Consider the following 25987-nt stretch of genomic DNA (forward strand, 5'->3'; position numbering starts at 1 on the left):
ATAGGTTTGATTTTGTCGCACTTCTGGAAAAAATCATAACTACATGCAGGAAAATTTATACGTTTAAAAATGTCATCTTCTGACCCCTATAACTTTTTTATTTTTCCACGTACGGGGCGGTATGAGGACTCATTTTTTGCGCCGTGATCTGAAGTTTTTATTGGTATGATTTTTGTTTTGATCTGACTTTTTGATCACTTTTTATTCATTTTTTAATGTTATAAAAAGTTACCAAAATACGCTTTTTTGGACTTTGGAATTTTTTTGCGCGTACGCCATTGACCGTACGGCTTAATTAATGATATATTTTTATAGTTCGGACATTTACGCACGCGGCGATACCACATATGTTTATTTTTATTTTTTTTTACACTGTTTTATTTTTCTTATGGGAAAAGGGGGGTGATTCAAACTTTTATTAGGGAAGGGGTTAAATGACCTTTATTAACACTTTTTTTTTACTTTTTTTTTGCAGTGTTATAGGTCCCATAGGGACCTATAACACTGCACACACTGATCTTTCATCCTGATCACAGGCGTGTATTAACACGCCTGTGATCAGCATTATCGACGCTTGACTGCTCCTGCCTGGATCTCAGGCACGGAGCAGTCATTCGTCGATCAGACACCAGGGAGGCAGGTAAGAGCCCTCCCGGTGTCCGATCAGCTGTTCGGGACGCCGCGATTTCACCGCGGCGGTCCCGAACAGCCCGACTGAGCAGCCGGGATACTTTTAGTTTCACTTTAGAAGCGGCGGTCAGCTTTGACCGCCGCTTCTAAAGGGTTAATACCGCACATCGCCGCGATCGGCGATGTGTGGTATTAGCCGCGGGTCCCGGCCGTTGATTAGCGCCGGGACCCACGCGATATGATGCGGGATCGCGGCGCGATCCCGCTTCATATCGCGGCAGCCGGCGCAGGACGTAAATATACGTCCTGCGTCGTTAAGGGGTTAAATCAACTGGTGGCAGAAAGTTAAACATATTTGTAAATTTCTTCTATTAAAAAAATCTTCCAGTACTTATTAGCTGCTGAATGCTACAGAGGAAATTCCTCTCTTTTTGGAACACTGATGACATCACGAACACAGTTCTCTCTGCTGACATCTCTGTCCATTTTAGCAACCATGCATAGCAGATGTATGCTAAGGGCAGCATGGTGGCTCATTGGTTAGCACTGCTGCCTTTCAGTGCTGGGGACTTGGGTTCAAATCCCACTAAGGACAGAGAGAACTGTGGTCGTGATGTCATCAGAGAGCTCTGTGTTCCAAAAAGAAAAGAATTTCCCTTTGTAGTATTCAGCAGCTAATAAGTACAGGAAGGATTAAGATTTTTTAATAGAAGTAATTTACAAATATGTTTAACTTTCTGCCACCAGTTGATTTAAAAGAAGAAAAAAGGTTTTCACCGGAGTACTCCACTGCTAGACATCTTATTCCCTATCCAAAGATGTCTGATTGCGGGTAGTCCTGCTGCTGGGCCCCCCGCGATCTCCCGTAGCAAAGGGCGTTCTAAACAAACGCTGGGTTTCTGCGGCAGTGCTCATGACGTCACAGCCACGCCTCCTCGTGAGGTCACAACGCGCCCCCTCCATTCATGTCTATGGGAGAGGGCGTGTCAACCGTCACAATCATGGCCTCCGGCTTCTAGCGTTCTGAACAAAACATTCAAACGCTGCAGCACCGAAGTTCCCCTTTAAAGGGGTACTCCGGTGCTTAGACATCTTATCCCCTATCCAAAGATATCCGCTGATAGGGACCCCCATGATCTTGCACACGGCACCCCGTTTATAATCAGTCCCTGGAGCGTGTTCGCTCTGGGTCTGATTACCAGCGATCACAGGGCCGTCGGCGTGTGACGTCACGCCTCCGCCCCCGTGTGACATCACTCTCCGCCCCTTAATGCAAGCATACGGGAGGGGGCATGACAGCTGTCATCAGGCATCTTATCCCCTATCCTTTGCATAGGGGATAAGATGTCTAAGCACCGGAGTACCCCTTTAAGGCTTCTCTCGCTCTCTTAGTTGAGATAACTGGCATGTGGATGAACTGGAGGCATCACACAATTTCTTAGGTTTACGAGGTTTCATGTGGCAGAAAAAAAACTGCTTTTGGTTTGCCTTTTATATCGTTGAAGCTTCTCCCTCAGTTTACAGGTTGGTGCTTAAAGACCCAAAACCCCATATAAATGCCTTTTTTAGATCCCCTGTGGCTGCTCAGGCTCCTGCCGTAAGCGAGGGAGGAAGGGGGCCCGGCAGGCTTGACGTCATCTGAAGCCTGTCAGTCTGCACTTCCACCCTTCTCCCTTCAACATCAGAGTGTAACAATAGATCTCCCCCGGCAAGGTGAGTGAGTACAGCAGCATTGCAGGACTTGTACGCTCTGTGTCCTGAAGCAGTCATTCATTGTCCCGTAGTAGCGCGGCAGCACGTCGGGACTGATGTGCTCTGTGTCCCAACGTGCCGCCTTGCTACTACGGGACAATGAATGAATGCTTCGGGACACAGAGTGCACAAGACCCGATCCTCTTCTGTGCTGCCCTGCGCTACACTGACATTTAGCCAGATGAAGCGGCTGGCCATGGCAGGAGCGCCCGTGCTGCAGGCACAGCGCTCGCTCCTGCGTGTCTGATTGACGGGGGGGGGGGGGGGAGCTGCGCTGTGCTCTTCAGTGTCCGACTTTGCTGAGATTTCGGACTCATGCTGCCAGGCCGGCATGAGTCCGAACTCTATGCGCCGAGACATGTAGGGAGATCCCTAGTGGTCGTTTTTTAAAAGTAAAAAAAAAAAAAAAATATATATATATATATATGTGTGTATGTTTTTGTTAATCACATGTAATGAGAAAGTTGTTTCTAATAAATTGATTAACAAAATATAACGTTTTTTTGGCGACAGGTACGCTTTAAGGTTTAGAATTGTATAAGAACATAGCCTTTGGAGAAGTGAATGATAGGATCTCGTACAAGGTCTGCTGTGATTCTTATCAATGTCATTGTGACAGTCGTATATCCTAGTGATAAGTTTACAGACAGAGCTGGAGGGAACGGTATATCCTCAACAATGAATTTGCAGTACCAAGGACAAGCCCTAACACTAAAATCGGCAACTTATCGCATTTTTAAGGGGTACTCCGCTGCTCAGCGTTTGGAACAAACTGTTCCGAACGCTGAAGCTGGTGTCGGGAGCTCGTGACGTCATAGCCCCGCCCCCTCATGCCATCACACCCCGCCCCCTCAATGCAAGTCTATGGGAGGGGGCGTGATGGCAGTCACGCCCCCTCCCATAGACTTGCAATGAGGGGGCGGGGTGTGATGTCACAAGCTCCAGGCTTCGGCGTTCGGAACAGTTTGTTCCAAACGCTGAGCAGCGGAGTACCCCTTTAATCTTCTGATTGTGTAGTACTCCAGTGGAAAGCTACTTTTTATTTTTTATTTTTTTCCATATCAACGTTACCAGAACGTTATACAAATTTGTAAATTACTTCTATTAAAAAAATCTTAATCCTTCCAGTACTTATTAGTGATGGGGGGGGCAAACTTATGACTTTGGGGCTGGAGTTCAGACACTGTCCCGAGAATAATACTTTATTGAATAGCAATTGAAATGATCTGCTCAAAAACCTAAATCTTTCTGGATAATGTGTTTTTTTTTTTATGTGCACATGTGAATTCCAGATTTCTGCACATTGCCTACAGTGTCTTCTACCCCTGCTTTTCCCTAAATGCGGTCCACATGTCTTTCATTACACAATGACTCACTGTAGTGAAATTGAATTTCAGGCCCATGGAGCCATGTACTGTACATCTTCCTGTCCTGCCGAACAGAACATATTACAATGTTTATGCCATGATTGCGGGCTGTGGCCGCCAACGATTTCTAATGCACTGAAATACTCCGCTTATGTCATTGCTTTACTCTGAGCCAGGGGTCACCAATGTAAGCCTCCTTAGCTATGGCTAGGCCACAATTCCCAGCATTACTAGACAGCCTGTGGCTATCCTTCCATAAGAAAAACCACTGCCGTGAATGGAGGAACCACAATGCTTAGATAAGCATCCACCCAGAGGTATCTAAGAACATAGGGGGAGATTTATCAAAACCTGTGCAGAGGAAGAGTGGTGCAGTTGCCCATAGCAACCAATCAGATTGCTTCTTTCATTTTCCACAGGCCTCTTTAGAGGCCTGTGGAAAATGAAAGAAGCAATCTGATTGGTTGCTATGGGCAACTGCACCACTCTTCCTCTGCACAGGTTTTGATAAATCTCCCCCATAAGGATTTACCAAGAAAACTATCTTCACACCATAACGCCTCCTCCATCAGCCGGAGCTGTTCACACCTAAAAGAGATTCCTCTATCTATGCTATTAGGGTCAAATTTTAAAGTGTTAAAGGGGTACTCCACTGGAAAACATTATTAGTTTTTTAGTTTTTTTTTTTTTAAAATCAACTGGAGCCAGAAAGTTTAACAGATTTGTAAATTACTTCCATTAAAAAAAAAAATCTTAAAGGACATCTGCAGCGTAATTAACACTTATCCCCTATCCACAGGATAGGGGAGAAGTGTTTGATCGCGGGGGGTCCGACCGCTGGGACCCCCTGTGATCTCCTGTAAGGGGGCGTGCCAGCCGCAGCATGACGTTCCTGCCTCCTTGTCTCCCCCATAGAACTGTATTGGGACGGGGAGGAGACGGGGCATCACCGTTGACCTCTAGGTCGACGCTACGCGCCTTCAGCGCTCACTATGAGCGCTAATGGCGGCGCCCCGTTAGGGAGATCGAGGGGGGTCCCAGCGGTCGGACCCCCCGCGATCAAACACTTATCCCCTATCTTGTATACAGGGGATAAGTGTATATTGTGCTGCAGTTGTCCTTAAATCCTTTCAGTACTTATCAGCTGCTGTGTGCTCCACATGAAGTTCTTTTCTTTTGGAATTTCCTTTCTGTCTGACCACAGTGCTCTCTGCGAACACCTCTGTCCATTTTAGGAACTGGCCAGAGTAGGAGCAAATCCCCATAGCAAACCTCAGTTCCTGACATGGACAGAGGTGTCAGCAGAGTGCACTGTGGTCAGACAGAAAAGGAAATTCAAAAAGAAAAGTACTTCCTTTGTAACATACAGCAGCTAATAAGTACTGGAAGGATTAAGATTTTTTTAATAGACGAAATTTACAAATCTATTTTAACTTTCTGGCTCCAGTTGATTTTAAAAGAAAATGTTTTCCAGTGGAGTACCCCTTTAATGCTAATACATGCTAAGAAACAGCTAGTTTGGACATGTTAGTTGGGCACCAGCATTACACTGACTTGTTCCTCATAACGATTCCTGACATTGGCCCTGATTTACTATTGCAAACCCGACATGTTTTGTCAGGTTGTCTGCCATATTCTGAAGCATTGCGCCAGAAATTCTGTCTGCGCCAGAATTTAAAAAACCCGACTAACTCTCCATTTTGCTAAGAAAACCTGAAAAGGGGCGTGGCTGCTGGCAAAAGAGGCGTGATCTCCAAAAAGAGGCGTGTTCCTGACATTTTCACAAAAAAACAACATATTTACTAAGGTTTCCACATAAAATGTTGTGTATTTGAGCTGAGGAAAACCCCACAGATCAGAACATGTGTTAAAAAAAAAAAAAAATAAAATTAAAAAAAAAAGTGTAGGGAAATCTTAGTAAATATCGTGAAAATAAATTGTAGGGAATTAAAACCCACAAAGAAACCTACACAACACTCTTAGTAAATAAGGGCCATTGTCTTCTGAATGTACAAAGAAGCTGCTAGGCACCTGTGTATTAGGTTGTGGTGCTGGCTATTTTTCCTTTTGTTTTTACTTTGTAAGTTGGGGGGTGTGGCACCCTCTTTAGCCGTGCACCCCTCTCAGACTGGAGGTGGTTTAGTCAATGGTTGATCCAACATGTCACACAGTCAGAGGCTATATGCACAGCAGAGGTGAGTTATCATGTTAGGGTCCCATCCGATATGAGGCCACCTCCGCGTGGTGGATGGGGGGGACACATTTTGATCAAAAAGTGCGCTAAGAGCCTCCATTTTTTGACCTAGAGTGCTGCTGCAACTTTCTTTTTTTGTACATTTGTATTTGCCACAGCAGCGGGCACCTGTGTATTAGGTTGTTGTGCTGGCTATTTTTCCTTTTCTTTTTCCATTGTCTTCTGACCCCTGAAAAAGGTTTCCATCCATAGGATCCCCTTTAGCTGGATGTCTTTTCCTCGATCATACGGTTTTCAGTATACTCTTGCATGAGAAAACACCACAGAGTTGGCATTAAAATCGTGACCTGGTTAGTTTAGCACCCATGACCATTCCTCGCCCCAAGTTGCTTGGATTTCTTGTCTACATACCCCAGAACCCATTGTAAGTCAGTGGTTTCCATTAAATATTGTGATGGATCCGACACCATTATTTTTTGTTTTTCTTTACTTATACCTGTGTCCACATGTAGCTTTGCAGGCACAAAACATAAATTTTACACCTCAAATGTCCGATGTGTCCCATTGAATTCGGTGGGAAAATGCCTGATCGTTTAGAAGTAGTTTAATTCTATTGCCCTAATTATAAGCGCATGGTACAAAAGAGCCTGGGGTTTTATTTTGTTTTTTGCATGTAAACACTCAAAAAAAATAGAGGCATTTCCATCTGAATAAGTTATCCTGCAGTCATAGGATAGGGGCTCTGACAACTGGGACCCCCATCTATCCCGAAAAAGGGGTTAGAATTATCCCCAGAATGAACGGCGTGCACAGTGCGTTCGCACCTAGAACTCCATTCTCTATGGGGGCCTCTGAACATTACTTGACATTTTTAAAGGGTTATTACCATCTGAACAAATTTAGTGCTTAGCAAAGAGCTGATTTGCATAAAATGCCCATATGATGCCTGGGGGGGAAAAATAACACTCTATAAAACTAAATCATGCATAAAAGTTTTAGAAAGGGATATTAGAAGGCTAACTTTGCTTGTAGGTGTATTTTTGAGCCTCAAAATACACTCGTAGGGGTAGAGGGCTTTCCCTTGAGGTCAGCAGTCGACGGGGGAGCAAGGAAGGTGAGTATAGGGTCCCCCCCCCCCCAGTTTTTTTGCACCTGCCTGAGCATAATTATGCATAAAAATTACTCCATGAAATACCCCTTTACAATACATAATGTAAACATTGCCTATAGCTGAACAGAAAAAATGGCGTTGATGAGAGGTGAACTCTGCTTAAGCATATAACTCGTGGATACATATAGGTTTGCATAACTGCTGCTGTAAAAGTGTATACCGTATAAGCCGAGTTTTCCAGCAAAATTTTTCGTGCTGAAAACACCTCCCTTGGCTTATACTCGAGTGAACTCTCCGCCTGTCAATCCCTTCATCAGTGGTCTTCAACCTGCGGACCTCCAGATGTTTCAAAACTACAACTCCCAGCAAGCCCGGACTGTCCGGGCATGCTGGGTGTTGTAGTTTTGAAACCTCTGGAGGTCCGTAGGTTGAAGACCACTGGGGCCTTCGTCATCATCCAGCCCCCCCCCCTCTTTTATTTTCACCTCCCCTCGGCGGGAAGTTAGGGTGAGCTGGTCCGGGCCATCTATGCTGCAGGTACCGTCCGGTGGGGATGGTTAGTCGTTGCGGGCTGTCCATTTTCACCCGGTGTGCCTCTTCTCCGCGCTTCGGGGCCGGCCCCGGACTAGTGACTTTGCCTTGACGGCGACTCACAGGGACGTTCATGCGCAACGTCCCTGCTCGTCATCGACGGAGAAGAGCCCCCCCCCCCCCCCCGGTGAAAATGGACAGCCCGCAACGACTAACCATCCCCACCGGACGGTTCCTGCAGCATAGATGGCCTGGACCAGCTCACCCTAACTTCCCGCCGAGGGAGTACAAAACTAAAGGGGGGGGGGGTGGATGATGACGAAGGCCGCAGTGGTCTTCAACCGGCGGACCTCCAGAGGTTTCAAAACTACAACTCCCAGCATGCCTGGACAGCTGATGGCTGTCCGGGCTTGCTGGGAGTTGTTGCAAAACTACATCTGGAGGTCCGCAGGTTGAAGACCACTGATGAAGGGATTGACAGGCGGGGATGATGACAGGGGGGGGGATGATGTATTTCCCACCCTAGTCTTATAGTCGCGTCAATAACTTTTTTCCTGGGTTTTTGGGGTAAAATTGGGGGCCTCGGCTTAAATTCGGGTCGGCTTATACTCGAGTATATACGGTACATTGTTTGAGAATCTTGCGGTCTCGATAAGTGCATCGGTTCCGCAATAAGCATGACGTTTCACACAATCGTCGTGCTCTCTACAGTCTCCAGTACAGCAGTACCATGCACCTCGGAGAATTATTTTCAACTTTAGCGCGTTTTCTTGGGGCTGATCTACACTTCTCACGTTGTAGACATGATTGCTGTTGCCCGCCCTCCCTTTTCCCCTGTACTAGTGCCGTTCTGCTGTGGGCATTGTCCATGGTAGCTTTCTCTTGGCCACCCTGGCTTATCACAGATGTTATATGGGATATAAATAATGTGGACATCAAACTTGACGGAAAAATAACACACGTCACTGTTTGCCTACATTGGGCCATATCTGTAGGTAATTGGATTTTTTTTTTCATTTTTGTAACTTTAACATTTTCCATAAAGCAAGGATTTTATTTTTCTTCTCTGTATGCCTTTTTTTCTCCCCTTGGTGCTGATGTGCTGTCATGTTGAATAATTACACCGCGCGCTCTGTGGTGTCTGCCTCCCCTTTTTTTAAATTAAATGTTCCAGCAAGTGTAGAGTATGCCCGCAGCTAACAGCCCATATCGGGTGCCTGCGAACAAAAGCATCATTCATGGAGGCATAGGTACCAGCGCTTACGATTACGTAACTTTGCCTCTCATCTCTTCTGAGATCATCTGCTGTATTAGATCACCCGCACTGCTTTTTCTTATTATTTTTTTGTAATGTAATAGTCCATCAGCTTTTGCCTGGTCGAACCTTTTAGAGGTAATAAAGTTAAAGGAAATAAATACATGTGAGTCTATACTAAAAAGAGGGGGGTATAGATCAGAAAATAACATTAAAACCAGTAACGGGTGAAGTGTAGAACACAGATTATCTCATGATAATGGCGGGTGGGATATATTGGGCCACAAGTGATCAGTCAGGAAAAATTGTCACGTGTAAGAATCTGGGCTACTCTGACAAAAGGCCAGATTGTGACTAGACCAGTGGTTCCTAATCCAGTCTTCAAGGTCAACCAACATTAGTTTTTTTTTTTTTAGGGATCGACCGATATTATTTTTTTAGGGCCGATACCGATAATCTGTGGAGGTTAGGGCCGATAGCCGATAACTTATACCGGAATATCAGATATCAGTATAAGTTATCGGCTATTTATCCCCCTCGCGACACCGCTGCAGATCATTGATTTAAAGCGGGTGCTTTAAATCAATGAACTGCAGCGGCTTTTACGGTGCCATAGACCGCCGCCACGCGCTTCTCTCCACCTGCCTGTCCGGGGGTCCTGAGTCCTATGAGGCTCGGCACCGCATTGCACCCCACACCGCCCCGGCCCCATTGCCTCCCCCATCCCCTGCTTTATAATTACCTGTTCCCGGGGCCCACACTACTTCTGGCTCCGATGGCGTCCTCCTGAGCTGTCACTGTGCGCACGGACGGTGACGTTGCGTCACGTCATTCGTCATTGCGCACAGCGTAACGCAGGACTCAGCAGGAGCCAGAAGTAGCGTTGACCCCGGGAACAGGTAATTATAAAACCGGGGATGGGGGAGGCAATGGGGCCAGGGCGGTGCGATGTGGGGGGCGGTCGCGGTCCGGGGGGGCGGGGCATTATAATTATCGGCAAGGTAATTGCTGATAATGCCCAAAATCGTGATTATCGGCCAATAATATCGGCCAAACCGATAATCGGTCGATCCCTAGTTTTTTTTTTTTAGTAACTCCATTGGAATAGAACAGGGAAAATGTGAAAGCCTGGACTGTTGAGGACCTTGAGGACTGGGTTGGGGACCTCTAGTCTGGATGACTGGGTCAGAGCATCCCCAGAATGGCTGGTATGGAGTGGTTGTTCATGGCTAACAAAAGTGCTCCAAGGAAGGACAATTGGTGAAGCAACGATAGTGTCATGGGTGCCCAGGGCTTGTTGATGTGTGCTAGAGTGAAGGCTAGCCTGTCCGGTCCAATCCCACAGAAGAATTACTATAGCGCAAATTGAAGAAAATGTTTGTTATCTATGGTAGAAATGTGTTTGATCACACAGGGTATAGCAATTTACCGTGTGATCGAGAAAAAAGCATCCAGCTGAAGGGGATCCTATGGATGGAAACCTCTTTGAGGGGTCAGAGGACAATGTCAGGAATCGTTATGAGGAACAACTCAGTGTAATGCTGCTGCCCAACTAACATGTCCAAACTTGCGGTTTCTTAGCATGTATTAGCTTTAAAAGGGTACTCCACTGGAAAACTTTTTTTCTTTTAAATCAACTGGAGCCAGAAAGTTAAATAGATTTGTATATTACTACTATTAAAAAATCTTAATCCTTCCAGCACTTATTAGCTGCGGAATACTCCAGAGGAAGTTCTTTTCTTTTTGGAACCCAGTACTCTCTGCTGACATCATGACCACAGTGCGCTCTGCTGAAATTCCATTTTAGGAACTGTCCAGAGCAGCAAATGTTTTCTATGGGCATTTTCTCCTACTCTGGACAGTTCTTAAAATGGACAGAGATGTCAGCAGAGAGCTCTGTGTTCCAAAAAGAAAAGAACTTCCTCTGTAGTATTCAGCAACTAATAATTACTGGAAGGATTAAGATTTTTTAATTGAAGAATAGAACTGTCTGGTACCAGTTGATTAAAAAAAGTGTTCCACGGCGTACCCCTTTAAGGTTGCATAACCAGAGTGCCCATCTTGGCCCCCAAAAATGCTTACTACTGATACATGAGTATCAGAACTGGACCAGAAAGCGATGGTAGATGGTAACCTGGCCGGGTCACGTTTTACATGTGCGTCACCCTCCTGGGGAAGAAAGGGTAGCAGGTTGCGCTATATGAAGGAAAGTCAGCGGGGTCAGTGTGGTTGGCAATGTTCTGCTGGAAACCTTGGGTCCTCCCATCATGTCAATGTTAATTGTGACATGTACAAACTGCCTTAACATTATAAAGACCAAGTTCCTTCAATCGTGGCAGTGGGATTTCCTAATGGCAGAGCAACGGCTGTCCAGGCATACTAGGAGTTGTAGTTTTTAAACATCTGGAGGTCCACAGTTTGGAGACCACCACTCAGTGGTGCCTGCTAAAGACTGGTTAGGGACAAAATAATGGCCCTGATTTACTATTGTAAACCCGACATGTTTTGTCGGGTTGTGCAACAGAAATTCTGTCGGCCCCAGAAGAAAAAAAACGACTAGCTCTCCATGTTACTGGGGGAAAAAAAAGGAAATAGGGTGTGGCCGCTATAGAAATGGGACATGACTGCCGAAAAGGGGGGCATGTCCCCGACATTTTCACAAAAACCCAACATATTTACTAAGGTTTCCACAGACAATGTGGTGGATTTGAGCTGAAGAAAACCCCACAGATCAGAGCAAGTGTTTAAAATAAATAGATAAATAAAAAAAAATGTAGGGAAACCTTAGTAAATACCGTGAAAAAAAATTGTAGGGAATTAAAACCCACAAAGAAACCTACACAACACTCTTAGTAAATCAGGGCCATAGTGTTGAAAAGGAGTTGCCCTCACCTACCAGCTCCTCCATGACTAATGTATAGGAGAACCCTGTATGTCAGTTAAGGTGGGGCGAGGAGGTGTGTCAGACTGTGGCACTTAAGCACCTCTGCTCTGCCTCCTTGACACTTGGCTGAGACAGCAGTGATTCTATAAGTTTGGCAACCACCATCAACCCCAATAGAGATAAAATTATCAGCTATCAAACGGTGTCTGCAGCTCTTGGCAGCAAATGGAGCCGGCAGATTCTCTATAACAGGACATATGGACAGGGGTTGTCTTCACGAGACGTCCCTTGTGATGAACTAGTTGCCTTATGTGTGCTTTTATTTCCTTTCAAAAAATCTCCGTCCATAGTAATGGTTAAGCCTGCCTCAGCTGAACTTTAAATGAACTGCTTTTCGTCCCGGTCCAGCTGACGTAGGCGGTGAGAGAAGTATTACTTTTTATTTGTGTAATTGCCCACGCTGCTGTTGCGACACCTGGTAAGGCGATCCCTTCCCCTCCACTATGGGTCCCCAGGGTGCTGTCTGCTCCGCATAGATCTCATCAGTCTGCTGGCTGGAGTCTAAGAAGCCTGGCATTTTCATTTAACTCACGTGCCCAGGTTATCGATCGGCTTATCCGAGAATAAAGACCTTTGCTTTGTTCCAGCCTTAAAGTATTCCAGGGGTATTCCAGGAAAAATTATATATATATAATCTGTAAATTACTTCTATTTAAAAATCTTAATCCTTCCAGTAGTTATCAGCTGCCGAAGTTGAGCTGTCTGACCACAGTGCTCTCTGTTGACATCTGTCTGCCTCAGGAACTGTCCAGAGAAGGAGCAAATCCCCATAGCAATCCTCTAATGCTTCGGACAGCTCCTGAGACAAGCAGAGGTGTCAGCAGAGAGCACTGTTGTCAGAAAGAAAAGAACAACTCAATTTAAGCGGCTGATAACTACTGGAAGGATAAAGATTTTTTTAATAGAAGAGATTTACTAATCTGTTTAACTTTCTGGAGCCAGATAATAAATAAACATACATTCTATATATTTTTTTTTCTTGGAATACCCCTTTAAAGGGTAGCTCCCACCATCCTATATATTTTTTTTTCTGTCCCTGCCTATTGCCCATCTATCCCTAACCCCCTCCCTGCTTTTTAATTTTTTTAAACTATATTAAAAAGGTCTTTTTGTCTGCCTGGTAGTGTGCTCACTACCAGGCAGACTTCCCCAGCAGGCAGACGTCACTGATGCCTGCTGGGGCCGACACTTCTGCCCTTAGTTCATCTATACAGGGTGCCTCCAGCTGTTTCACCACTACAACTCCCAGCTAGCCCTGACATCTATTGGCTGTCAGGGCATGCTGGGAGTTGTAGTGGGGAAACAGCTGGAGGCACCCTCTGTTGAAAACAATAAGTTAGGGCCATGGGCGCAGCGCGGCGCTACCCCGTTCCCTCCGGCGCTAAACCCCCCCCCATGTTGAAACCCCAAGCCCCGCTCTCCCTGCAACCCTTGTGTTCGAACCCCGCTCCCTGCAACCCTCGTGTTCGAACCCCGATCCCTGCAACCCCCGTGTTCAAACCCGATCCCCATACATACAAACTGCAGCATCAGCAAGCGGCGTGGTGCGGGAGGAGTGGCCGGCTTCTGAGGCCAGGGAGCCAATGCGCTTGCTCCCTGCCTGTCTGATTGACAGGCAGGGAGCGAGCGCAGGCTGAATTAGGACTGATGCCCTGCCAGCATCAGTCCAAATTCATGCGTGACGTCACACCGGCCTGCCACTAGGAGGGAGAGCCCCTAGTGGCTGGTTTTCAAACGTTCATTTAAACATTTTAATAAAAATAAAAAATAATGAAAATATATTAGAGAGATGTTGTAGTACATATGTACTACAACATATAAAAAAAAAAAGTTGATCACAGTGCCCATTTTAAATATTGGTTAAAGGATGTTCTGCCCTTCAGCCAAATTAAGTAGTGTGGGACCAGAGCGTGCATAGAACTTGTCAAAGCTGATAATGTTAATGTTCAGTAAAGCTTGTTCACACACATTAGCATCAATACGGGAATAATAAATCCTGTATGTGAACAATAATAACGTCAGGTAACCTTAGTTGCCAGATGCTGCCGGCCCCGGTTACTCTTAGAGCCATATAGATCTATATTACCACAGTATTAGCTGTAGTGATCATGTGATTTCATTGTGTTAAGATCAGAACCCTGGAGTGGTAGAAAATCCTCAGAGGCTATTTAAGGCTTTAAAGCCATAAATAACACTAGATCAGTGTTTCCCAAGCAGGGTGCCTCCAGTAGTTGCAAAACTACAACTCCCAGGCATGCTGGGAGTTGTTGTTGTTTTACAGCAGCTGGAGACATCCTGGTTGGGAAACTCTGCTCTAGATAATGTTTTATACTGTTTTTGTCAATGCTTAAAATGTATCTGCCATAGCTTATATTTTTTGTGTGTGTGTGTCTAGCTTCTGTATTTGGCTCACAAATCCCTCTGTTCTGCTGCTCAATCGTTCTGACTTTCACTGCTCAGGAAGGGGCGTGTCTGAGGCAAGCACTGAGGCCGCCCTCACCATGCATTCACTTCCTCCATGAGTCTGCTGTGCTGGGTCTCTTCATCCTATCACTGCCGGCTGCTCTGCAATCCCCTCCTCTCTGTTTTCCGATGTGTCTGATAGGACAGGAGTGAGCACAGAGGAATTCTATTCCCGCCCTCACTTACTGTCCCTGCCTGTGCTTCAGATGGAACAAAGATGATACTGCAGCCGGACAGGATTATGTTCAACCCCTAGTGTGTGTGTTTTTTTTTTTTTGTTTTTTTTTTTTGTTTTTTTTTTATAAACAATGATTTCTATAAAAATTTGATATATTATATTTTTTTTTATTTTTTATTAAGTATATTAGGTTAATGTTTTGACAAGATGTACAACACACAGTTTTTATTCTGACAGTGCCCATTAAAGGGTTACTCTGGTTTGGAAAAACTTAGTTGAGGGGAGTTGCCAGCTGTGCCAGACTCTGTGATATCTCCTGAAGGGAGCCCCATCTCTGCCCGCTAGTCTAATCAGTCCTGTCTCCTCTACTGAGCACTCCACTGATGCCCTCATGATGAAGAGTGGTGGCCTACTCAGCCAAACACCGGCTGAAACGGGGCCCCATGTTAGCAGCTGATTGGCTAAGCGGGCTGTCACTGCATTTAAGGTAGTTATCCAGGAATAGAAAACACAGCTAATTTCTTTCCAAAACGCCTCAATGTCTGTCTCCAGGTTGGGTGTGGTATTACAACTTTGCTTCATTCACTTCAATGGAACTGAGCTGCAGAACCACATCCAACTTGGAGACAGGCGGGGAGCGGTTTTTGAAAGAAAGCAGGTCTGTTTTTCTATTCCTGGATAACCCCTTTCGGATGTTCAGAGTGGCAGACTTGTGCAGATATCTGATTTGGAAGATAGAACAAAGGATACCTGCAGGGGTCAAGTCCTGGGGAAAAAAAGTGTGGGAACTCACCCAAGATTTCCACTTAAAGGGGTACTCTGCTCCAAAGGATAGGGGATAAGTTGTTTGATTGCAGGGGGCCCGTCCCTGGGGACCCCCGCATTCTCCCTGCTGCACCTGGCATTCGTTTAGAGCGTTGGGTGCAGCGCCGGAGGCTCGTGACGGCCGTCATGCCCCCTCCCATAGGCTTGCATTGAGGGGGCGTGGCCGTGATGTCACTAGACTCTGCCCCCCCTTCGCCAGTCATTCGGCATGGAGCGAAGTTCATTCCATGCACCTGATGTCTGAGGTGCCACAGCCGAGATTGCGGGGGTCCCCAGTGGCGGGACCCCCACGATTAGACATCTTATCCCCTATCCTTTGGATAGGGGATAAGATGTCTAGGGGCAGAGTACCCTTTTAAGGGCTGCAGGACTCCTGCTAATGGGAACTGCGTTCCTGATGTGGAAAAAGTGCAGGAACTCAGTTCCCATGAGTTCCTGCAGGACTGGAGCCCTGGATACCTGTCTCTTAAATAATGGCTGCGTGCAAAATTATAAAATCATGTTATTCTTCCAAGCTGAAGTGCCGTAGAGGCGATGCTGTGCTGCTCTAGAATGCATATAGGATTTTTAATAAACATAAAAAACTAAGAAGCTGGAGGCACCTTGGTTGGAAAACAGACAGAACTGTAGGTTGTGTGACTGACTTGAGCATCATGCAGTGAAAGGATCCGGAGTCCGGAGTGCTGTATGTGTCGAAGCGGTCGGGCTCCTGATGGCTGTGTGCACTGATGTGTATGGTGCGCTGAATCGCCGGCAGCTCTTCTAGGGAAGATCGAACAGTGTTTAATCTTATGACAAGGCTTTATTGAATGGTGCAGTGATTCTGTAATGGAGCCGCATTGTGGCTCGGAGCCCCCTCCTCCGATGCACAGATGGGTAGGAGCTATAGTTGCTGCAGCACATCTCTTTACCTAATCTTTTGCACTTCCATTTCTCAGACAGAATTATCTATTTTTCTCATACATTGTGTGTGTTGGATATTCTGTTAGGAACCTTTGTCTTAGATTCTTGTCAAAAAAGGTCAGACAAAATAGTAGAGCATGAAACGACAGACCATGACAGAAACCCACCAGACCCAAGTATAGATGTCGGGGTCCGTCAAGCACTGTTGGAGTCTGTAACGTCATACACTTGTAATGGAGCAAAACAATAGAAAGGAACTTTGCTGGTGTGAACATAGCCTTACATGTTCTTTAAGAAGTAGTATTGGGCTACATGCACAAGGTTTCTTGCATGAACTGTGTCTCCTGTGCAGTGGGCGTCTCAGGCATGGTAGTACATATGGTGCAGATTGTTTCCGGCATGGATTTGATATGCTTTGCAGGAAGGAAAATAAGTCTAGGTCACTTTATAAAATGTAATTGGCATGAAGCGGTTACTGGCAGGTCACCCCATTTTAAGGAGCGTAAACCTAGGCACTAATCTAATGGTCTTGCTTGGGCTATGTTTACACGGCGGAATCCGGCGGCAAAATCCAGCTTGGAAGTTCCGTTGCAGAGTCCCGTTGCGTTCAATAGGATTCTGCCACACAGTGCACATGGTAAATTTCCTATTCCAGCCTCCACAGAAAGAATATGCTTGGAATCGCCTTGCTGTCTATGGAGACGGCGCATTTCCGAGTGGTTCTAGCACCCGCTGGAAAGTTTCCAGGTGGACATTCCGCAAACTCCGTCGTGTGAACATGGCCTTAAGATATCTGCAGCCGGTACAAAATACACAATAGATGTTTCTGCGTAAGCAGAGCTTTCATGTAACTTTGCTAGACAGCATCCTTTTATTTTAGAGCCATTTCCAATGATGCCTTGGACCTAAACAGTAGTCTCTAAGGATCCGGAAGCACATGTAGAAGGAAATGCATGCCCTTAAAGGGGCACTTTGTTGCTATACTTCTTATCCCCCTATTCAAAGGATAGGGGATAAGATGTCTGATCGTGGGGATTTGGCCGCTGGGACCCCCTGTGTACCCGGTGTTTTAAAACGGTTGCTCGAAGCCAGCGTTGTAAACATAATGTTCAGAACCGTGTGTCTGCACGGAGATCATGCGAGACCCCAGCGGCCAGACCCCCGTGATCAGACATCTTATCCCCTATCCTTTTGGCCACTTTAAAGCCCCTGTATGCAAAGTGGCCATCTAATGTGTAAGGTGGCCTCCCAACTCTCCCCGTGATTACAGATGTTGGGGGAGAGAAGGATCAGACATGTTGGATTTCAACTGCCTGATATTCTTGTTTACAGCTTTAGTATGTAATGCAGTGTTTCCAAACAGGGTGCCTCCAGTTGTTGCAAAATTACAATTCCCAGCAAGCCCGGACAGCCGTTGGCTGTCCGGACATGTTGGGAGTTGTAGTTTTGCAACAGCAGGAGGCACACTGTTTGGAAAACACTAATGTGGCGAACATTGTGAGATGCCCATGGACTCTTAGAACAATGCATGCAGATTACAACTGTTCATGCTCCTCTATTAAAGTTTGGGGGGGGGGGGGTACTGTTTGTCACCTGTCCTTGTGGCAAGAACCTTTAAGGAACAGAACCTTATCAGTGTGTTAGGTGATCCTGCCATTCTTCAGGCATGCCCTTCGGAAAATGTGTTTTGGTCACTTCCGATCCAGGATGATGTAATTCGTGGCCTCGTGCTCACGCCGTCATATTTTTCTGTTTTCTTAGGTAATTCAGCCATCCGTTTTAGTAGAATCTGGTATCCTGTGTCTCTGACAGCTTTACTATAAACCTCAACATCTTCCTGTAGCCAAAAACAAGGCTTTATGGAATATGTCATCCTGCAGAAATTCATTAATTCATGGGAAAAGACGTAAATGGCAGTGACTAATCTTATAAAATAACAGGGAGCCAGTAGTCGGCACTTAAAAATAATTTTTTTTCTTTACTTTCTCTCATTCCCCACCAGTAATAAATGGAAGTAGATCTGTCAGTGGAAAGGTGCACCACTTGGTTAGGTTCCCGAAAAAAAGCTGCGTCATCAGAAAAACATGAAATGGCCGTGTACAACCTCCATGTGCTGCTGTAAAAGCTCCATTTTCTAATGTGCAGAGAGATTCTTCCCTTAGAAACTGCCAGGGCCATTATTTTCGTAACAGCGTGAGAAATAAAAAGCATATTTAGTTTTAATTAATTCATATATTTAGTTTTGTCCAAAAAAAGGATGGTTTGCAATAGGATGCACGATTTGGGGAAAGATGTCAAATTGCAATTATGGAGGTAAATATTGTGATTTTGATGTACAATTGCGATATAATAAACGTGGGGGGAGATTTATCAAAACCTGTGCAGAGGCCTTGTTAAAAATGAAAGAAGCGATCTGATTGGTTGCTATGGGCAACTGGGCAAATTTTCCTCTGCACAGGTTTTGATAAATCTCCCCCATAGTAACATCCATCCCATGGATTTCAGCCCCTTAAAGGTGGCCGCTCACCTTATGGCAGAAAGTTTAGCGTATATCACCTCAAGGTAGAGGTATACTGATGTCGCCTGCTGCTCAGCCGGAGGGTCTTCAGGGGTCAGCGGAAGCTGTCCTGTAGTAGCTTGCAAGGTAGGTAGGAAAATAGAACATTGGTTCCAGACGCTGCAAGCTCAAACATCAGTCACTGAATTTCTTGTAAAAGATCCACTTGTGGATCACTTAATGTATTAAAAAATAATAAAACACATTACAGCAAGGATGACACGTTTCAAGGGTATCCCCCTCTTCCTCAGATTAGCAAGAGGGGGCTACCCTCGAAACGCGTCATCCTTGCTGTAATGTGTTATAATATTTTTTTAATACAATAAAATTGATCCACAAGTGGATCTTTTTCAAGAAATTCCTTGACTCTGATGTTTGAGCCCGCAGCGCCTGGAACCAATGGTCTTTTTTTTCCTACCTACCTTGCTCCCTATTAATGATCCGTTTTATTGTCAAGCGACCCTTCCAATAAAGTATCCTTCTGCTAGAATTACGAACTACAGTATTAGCTGTAATCTCTGTAAGTGTTCATCACATGTAATGGTACATTTTCACAGGCGGGTTACCTGTGTAGACCCCATTGAGGTTAATGTAATTTTCTGCAGAAATTCCACCGCGGGGAAGTAACCCGTCCGTGTGACTGTACCCTTATGCTGAATAGGACAGGTCCTCCAAAATAAGAGGCTCATTTGTAGCTACTCCCTACACTCTGGCAAAGAGATCAAAACATTTGCAATTGTTCTGTTTTATTAAATTTTTTACTGTTTTGTGCAAAAAAATTGCAGCTTTTAATTATTTTTTTTTTTTTTTTACACCAGTTTTCTAGTGGTGCCGAATTTTCCCTCCTACCACACATAAACAGAGATTGGCTTGAAAAAGGTACCGGGCGGACCAAAACATTGCATTATAGTTTGTGTCCATCGGCTGGCTAACTCTATGGCGTTTACTTTATATCAAGATGGGAGTTAGGCTTCTTTCACACTACAAAATTCTGTTTTTAAACATCCGTATGAAGTTCCGTCTGAAAACGGCAGTAACAAAATCCTATACGTCCGTTAGAAAATCCCATTATAGTCTAAGGGATTTTCTAATATCCGTTTTAATCAGTTATAGTTTGTTATTGATAACGGTCGTTATTTTGTGACGGAAGAAATAGGTCATGAACTTTTTCTCCCGTTACTATCTTCCGTCACAAAATAACATCCGTTATCAATAACAAACTATAACGGATTAAAACGGATATTAGAAAATCCCTTAGACTATAATGGGATTTTCTAACGGACGTATAGGATTTTGTTACTGCCGTTTTCAGTAGGGATCGACCGATTATCGGTTTGGCCGATAATCACGATTTTGGCCAATTACCTTGCCGATAAGCTGATAATGCCCCGCACCGCGAAAGCCCCACCCGCCGCACCGCGTCGCCCCCCCCCCTCCCCTCCCCCCACCGCACCGCCCCGATTGCCTCCCCCATCCCCGGTTTTATAATTACCTGTTCCCGGGGCCCGGGGTCCACGCTACTTCTGGCTCCTGCTGCGTCCTGCATTACGCTGTGCGCAGTGACGTGACATCACCGTCAGTGCGCACAGTGAAAGGTCAGGAGGACGCCACTGGAGCCAGATGGAGAGTGGACCCCGGGAACAGGTAATTATAAAACCGGGGATGGGGGGAGGCAATGGGGCCGGTGCGGCGCGGTAGGGGGCGCGGAGCTGTGCGGCGGTGGAGGGGGAGCGGTGTGGCGGTGATAGGACTCAGGACCCCTGGACAGGCAGGGGGAGAGAAGCGGGTGGTGGCGGTGGCGGCGGTCTATGGCACCGCAAAAGCCACTGCAGTTCATTGATTTAAAGTACCCGCCTTAAATCAATGATCTGCAGCGGTGTCGTGGGGGGGTAAATAGCCGATAACTTATACCGGAATATCAGTATAAGTTATCGGCTATCGGCCCTAACGTCCACCGATTATCGCATATCTGTATCTGCCCTAAAAAAAAAAAAAACGATATCGGTCGATCCCTAGTTTTCAGACGGAACTTCATACGGATGTTTAAAAACAGATTATTTTGTAGTGTGAAAGAAGCCTATATGGGCTAGGAACTGGTTATGATTCCACACATTTTCACGGACCTGTGTAGTATTCTAGTTTATTTCAGACATTAATCCTTCCACAGACACCCTTCTTCTATTGATGGATGTGCAGGACCATACTACTTGCTCTGCCTGCTCTTTTGGCATTGCATGTAGTTTGGACATCCCTTTTAATATTTTAAAGGGTATCATATTATCTGGGTCAGCTCTGATGTTCTCCTCACTCATGCAGATTCACTTGGTTTGCTTGGTTTCCTGACAATCCCTATATAAAGACTTGTATGCTTTTATAGAAACCTTTTATCAGAATACTTCTGTTCTGAGGTCCGACATATTTTCCTAAAATTTTAATGTCAATCTCCACCTTGTACACTTTAGGGCCATTTTCCTACTACACTTGATCAGTGTTTCCAAACCAGGGTGTCTCCAGCTGTTGCAAAACACCTCCCAGCATGGCCAGACAGCTAACGACTTTAAATGCGCATGGTCGGATATAAAAACTTTTTATATGTTGTACATCTTGGCAAAACAATAGTATTTCTAGTATACTTCTTTAAAAAAAAAAAATCACACTTTATTAAAGAAAACAGCCTTTGAAAATCCCACAAAGGGTCATGGACAAGGCTAAAGGAGGAGCACAGCTTGCAGCAACGCTGCTGTAACAGAGTGTTAACAAACATGTGCCTCCAGCTGTTGCAAACCTACAACTCCAAACATGCCTGGACAGTCAAAGGATGTCTGAGCATGCTGGGAGTTGTAGTTTTGCAAAAGCTGTAGGCACACAGCTGAAGGCAACACAGTTGTTAGAGTTATCCAACCCTGTACCTCCAACTATTCCAAAACTACTAGTCCCAGCATTACAGGACTGCCAAAGGATGATGCACATGAATCCCATAGGAAGATGTAAGTTATACACTCACCATATTGTGTTTGGTGGTAGAGTACAGGCAATCTCCAATAACCATTGTGTGTGTCTGTATGTACAGCATGAAACCAGAGAGGAAAGGGTTACAGAGCAGGCCTGCCAGGCTCATCCCAGAACAGTGAGTCAGCAGAGTACAGTAGAAAGCTGACACGCCCCCTCCACAAGACAAAATGAAATACAGTAAGCAGCTTTAATATATGATTTAGTGAAATATTTGGGATATAGACATAATAATTACATGTACATGATCAGAATGAGGTACTGAGTAACATATAACAGGTTTTTTTTTTTTTTTTGTGTGTGTGGAATCTGACAGGTACGCTTTAAAGGGAAACTGACAGTATCACTATCCTGAATATACATGTGGTTAGTGTGGATGACCCGGAGTAAAACGATATATTCCTCACCCCAATCTGTTCAGCTGTTCCTGAGATATAGCCAAATGCAAATTAATTCTTAACTGCACTGGAGGCAGAGCTTAAGACTATCTGCACTTCTGACTACTTCCCCTGAGTCCTGTTCACTCCGCTTAGGAGATGACCATTAACGAGCAGGGTGGTGCGAACGGGACCGAGGGGATGGCATCAGAGGGGCAGATAGTCCTTAGACCCGTCTCCAGTGCAGCAAAGAGTTCATTTGCATATTGCAAGATTGTACTAGATCTCAGGAACTGCTTAAAGCGCAACTGTCATGGAAATTATACCCCCCAGACTAATAACATGATAGTATAGATGATGATATGTGTAATGCAGCTGTACTTTTGGCTGCTGTTGATCACTCTTTATCAGCAGGAAAATAGTTTTATCGTGCGGTCAGCAACAGTCGGATAGGCGTGGCCGGGGATCGTAATGCCCCGCCTCTGCCATGCCTATCCTCTGTAAGTGAGCGCTGGGACCACTGTGTGATTGACACACTGGTCGCCCCCCCCCCCCCCCCGATGTCCATGATGTGCGGGCCGGCGTGACTCCACTGAGCCTATACATATAATGTGCACCTTTATGCTATATGAAATACAGTGCCCGTACTCCTCTTCTTTCTTCTCATGGTGCCGTAGATGCGCTGCTTCTGCTTTCACTATAGGCAGAGAGCTCGCTCCCTGCCTCTAGCACTGCGCAGCCGCACTGAGTGGCAGACAACGGGAGCGAGCTCTGTGCCTGTAGTGAAAGCAGAAGCAGCGCGTCTCTGGCACCATGAGAAGAAAGAAGAGGAGTACGGGCGCTGTATTTCATATAGCATAAAGGTGCACATTATATGTATAGGCTCAGTGGAGTCACGCCGGCCCGCACATCATGGACATCGGGGGGTGGGGACCTGTGTGTCAATCACACAGTGGTCCAGCGCTCACTTACAGGGGATAGGCGTGGCGGAGGTGGGGCATTACGATCCCCGGCCACGCCTATCCGACTGTTGCTGACCGCACGATAAAATATCAGTCTTTATCAGCAGGAAAATAAACAGCAGCCAAAAGTACAGCTGCATTACACGTATCATCATCTATACTATCATGTTATTAGTCTGGGGGGTATAATTTCCATGACAGTTGCGCTTTAACAGATTGGGGTAAGGAATACATAGTTTTAATCAGGATCACCCACACTAACCATCTGGATTGATCCATCTGTCAGTTTCCCTTTTAAAAAGCTGAGTGTCCTACTGAGCTACATTCTGTATTCTAGTCCATAGGACAAATGTGAAGAGATGGTTGTTTATTTTCGCATTTTTTTTGTATAAAGGGCTGGAAAATGTTTGTCTATTTACATTATTTCTGCCTTTTTTTTTTTTTCCCCCAGCCCACACTATGAACTGAGAATTCCTGAAAGATACCACCTATTGGTTCCTTTTTTTTTTTTTCCAAACAGCAGCCATGGACGATACTGAATTTGGCCGTTTTGTGGACTGGGATAAGATGGATACTGGAGGACAGGAACAGAGCCCTAAAGTATTAAACTGTACAGATTTCCAAGAGCTAAAACAACTATCACGTCAGGGGTACTGGGCAAAAAGCCATTCATTAAGGGCCAAGGTATATCAAAAACTGATAAAGGAGATCCCGTGCCGCACGGTAACACCCGATGCCAGTGTGTATCGTGACATTGTGGGCAAAATAGTTGGCAAGCGAAATGCCAGCACCCTGCCTCTGCCTGAGTTTGTGGATGACCGACAGGTTCCCAGCTACTGTCTAAACTCCGAAGGCGTAGGAGCTGTTAGAAAAATACTCTTGTGCATCTCAAACCAGTTCCCCGACATCTCCTTCTGCCCTGTCCTTCCATCTATTGTTGCCCTTCTCCTCCACTATAGCCAGGATGAAGCAGAATGCTTTGAAAGCGTTTCCAGAATACTGGCTTGCAATGACCCCAACAAACGGCTTGTTGACCAGACTTTCTTGGCTTTCGAATCTTCTTGCATGACCTTTGGGGATCTTGCAGGCAAATACTGCCAGGGACCCCACAAGCTCATGGTAGCCGTATCTGCAGATGTCCTAGAGGTTTATTCTGACTGGCAGAGGTGGCTTTTCGGAGACATGCCCTTTACCTATGTTGCACGTTTGTTTGACGTGTTTCTGGTGGAAGGTTATAAAGTGTTATACAGGGTAGCCCTAGCTATTCTCAAGTTCTTCCACAAAGTAAGAGGTGGCCAACCAATGGAGACGAACAACGTAAAAGGAGACATCCAAGCGTTTGTGAGGGACGTCGGAAAGTCTGTGTCCCCTGAGAAGTTGCTGGAGAAGGCCTTTGCAATTCGCCTCTTCTCCCGTAAAGAAATTCAGCTGCTTCATATGGCAAATGAAAAAGCTCTGCAGCAGAAAGGGATCACTGTAAAACAGAAAAGGTAAGTGGTCAGAGTAAGGTATGGTATTCTATGTGTAGTGGAATATGCACTGCAGTTGCATTCTGTAATGGTCCTTGAACACCTTGTTAGCGGCAGTACATGGTGGCAGTGGGGTTTGTTGCAATATAATATTATAAAAAAAAAAAAAAAAAATAATGTATTATAATATTGCTCCAATGTGTCTAAACCAGTGTTTCTCAGCTAACTACAACTCCCAGGCATTAGAGCAATATATAATTCATGAAATATTAATATTAATCAAATATTATAAATATAATTATTATTTTATTATGATATTGATTCAATGCATCTAACATTAACAACATTTTGTAACAAGGGCTTGTGGGGGAGTGTTTTTTGAAATAAAAGTTTTTTAAATGTGTTTTTATATACTGATTCCATTACTAAGCCGGGGCTTAGTGTTAGCCCCAAAAAACTGCTAGCACTAACCCCTGATTATCACCCTGGTACCCACCGCCACTGGGGTGTCGGAAGAGCCGGTACCAACAGGCCCGGAGCTTCAAAAATGGGGCTCCTGGGCCTAGGCAGTAACAGGCTGGCGTTATTTAGGCTGGGGAGGTCCAGTAACAATGTTAACGTTAGGCTGTTGCTGTTTGTATCTGTCTGAGAATAAAAAATACAGGGAACCCAATGCGTTTTTCTTTTATTATTTATGAAAAAATAGACGCATAGGGTTTCCCATATTTTTATTCTCAGCCAAATGCCAGCCAAGAAGCAACAGCCTGGCATTACCAGGGTGGGCGAGCACCATTGTTACTGGCCCTCCCCAGCCTAAATAACACCAGCCTGTTATCGCCTAGGCCCAGGAGCACCATATTTGACTGTTGGTAGTGGCTCTTCTGGCATCCCTGTGGTGGTGGGTACAGGGGTAATAATCGGGGGTTAGCGCAAGCTGTTTTTAGTGCTAATGCTAAGCCATGGCTTAGTAATGGATTCTGTCTATAAGACAGCTTCCACTACTAAGCCTGTAAAGTAAATAATAAAAAAAAGTTCAAAAAACGTTTATTCCAAAAAAACACTCCCTCACAAGCCCTAGTTAACCATTTTATTAGCATTAAACAAAAAAACACAGGTCATCGTCTTAGTCCACAGGATACACGGATCTGAAATGAGAAGGGGGGGGGGGAACAAGGAAAATGTGTTAGTACATTTATTGTAACCCACCAGCACATATCTACCGCAGCAGGGCTGGGGGGGGGGGAGAGATGTGCAAGCATTACTAAAACTCCCAGCATGCCCTTACAGTAAGGACATGCTGCGAGTTGTAGTTGTGCGAGCGGGTGTCAAGCTTGTCGTCTGCTCGCCCATCTAACACACTCTTTACCCCCACCCCCGTGCCGCACAACTACAATTCCCAGCATGTCCTTACGGTAAGGAGCTTGTCCTGTAAATCTCCTACCCGCTTGTCCCACTGTGCC

The 25987-nt window shown here is 45.3% G+C and overlaps 1 protein-coding gene across 9 annotated transcripts in view; it reads left to right on the forward strand.

Annotated features, from left to right (window-relative positions):
• TBC1D24 (TBC1 domain family member 24) overlaps window positions 1–25987 on the forward strand; it is a 57166-nt gene that overhangs the window by 4348 nt on the left and 26831 nt on the right. For 3 of the 9 annotated variants that reach the window (XM_056536363.1, XM_056536360.1, XM_056536362.1), the window contains exon 2: window positions 23510–24548. In XM_056536363.1, the coding sequence (XP_056392338.1) occupies window positions 23584–24548 (965 nt within the window). In that variant the 5' untranslated portion in view covers window positions 23510–23583. Of the gene's footprint in view, window positions 1–16107; window positions 16127–21780; window positions 21900–23509; window positions 24549–25987 lie in introns of those variants that run through there. The other 6 variants (XM_056536356.1, XM_056536355.1, XM_056536357.1 and 3 more) reach the window with 4 other exon arrangements.

This window comes from Hyla sarda, chromosome 8 (genome assembly GCF_029499605.1).
Source record: "Hyla sarda isolate aHylSar1 chromosome 8, aHylSar1.hap1, whole genome shotgun sequence".
NCBI lineage: Eukaryota > Metazoa > Chordata > Amphibia > Anura > Hylidae > Hyla > Hyla sarda.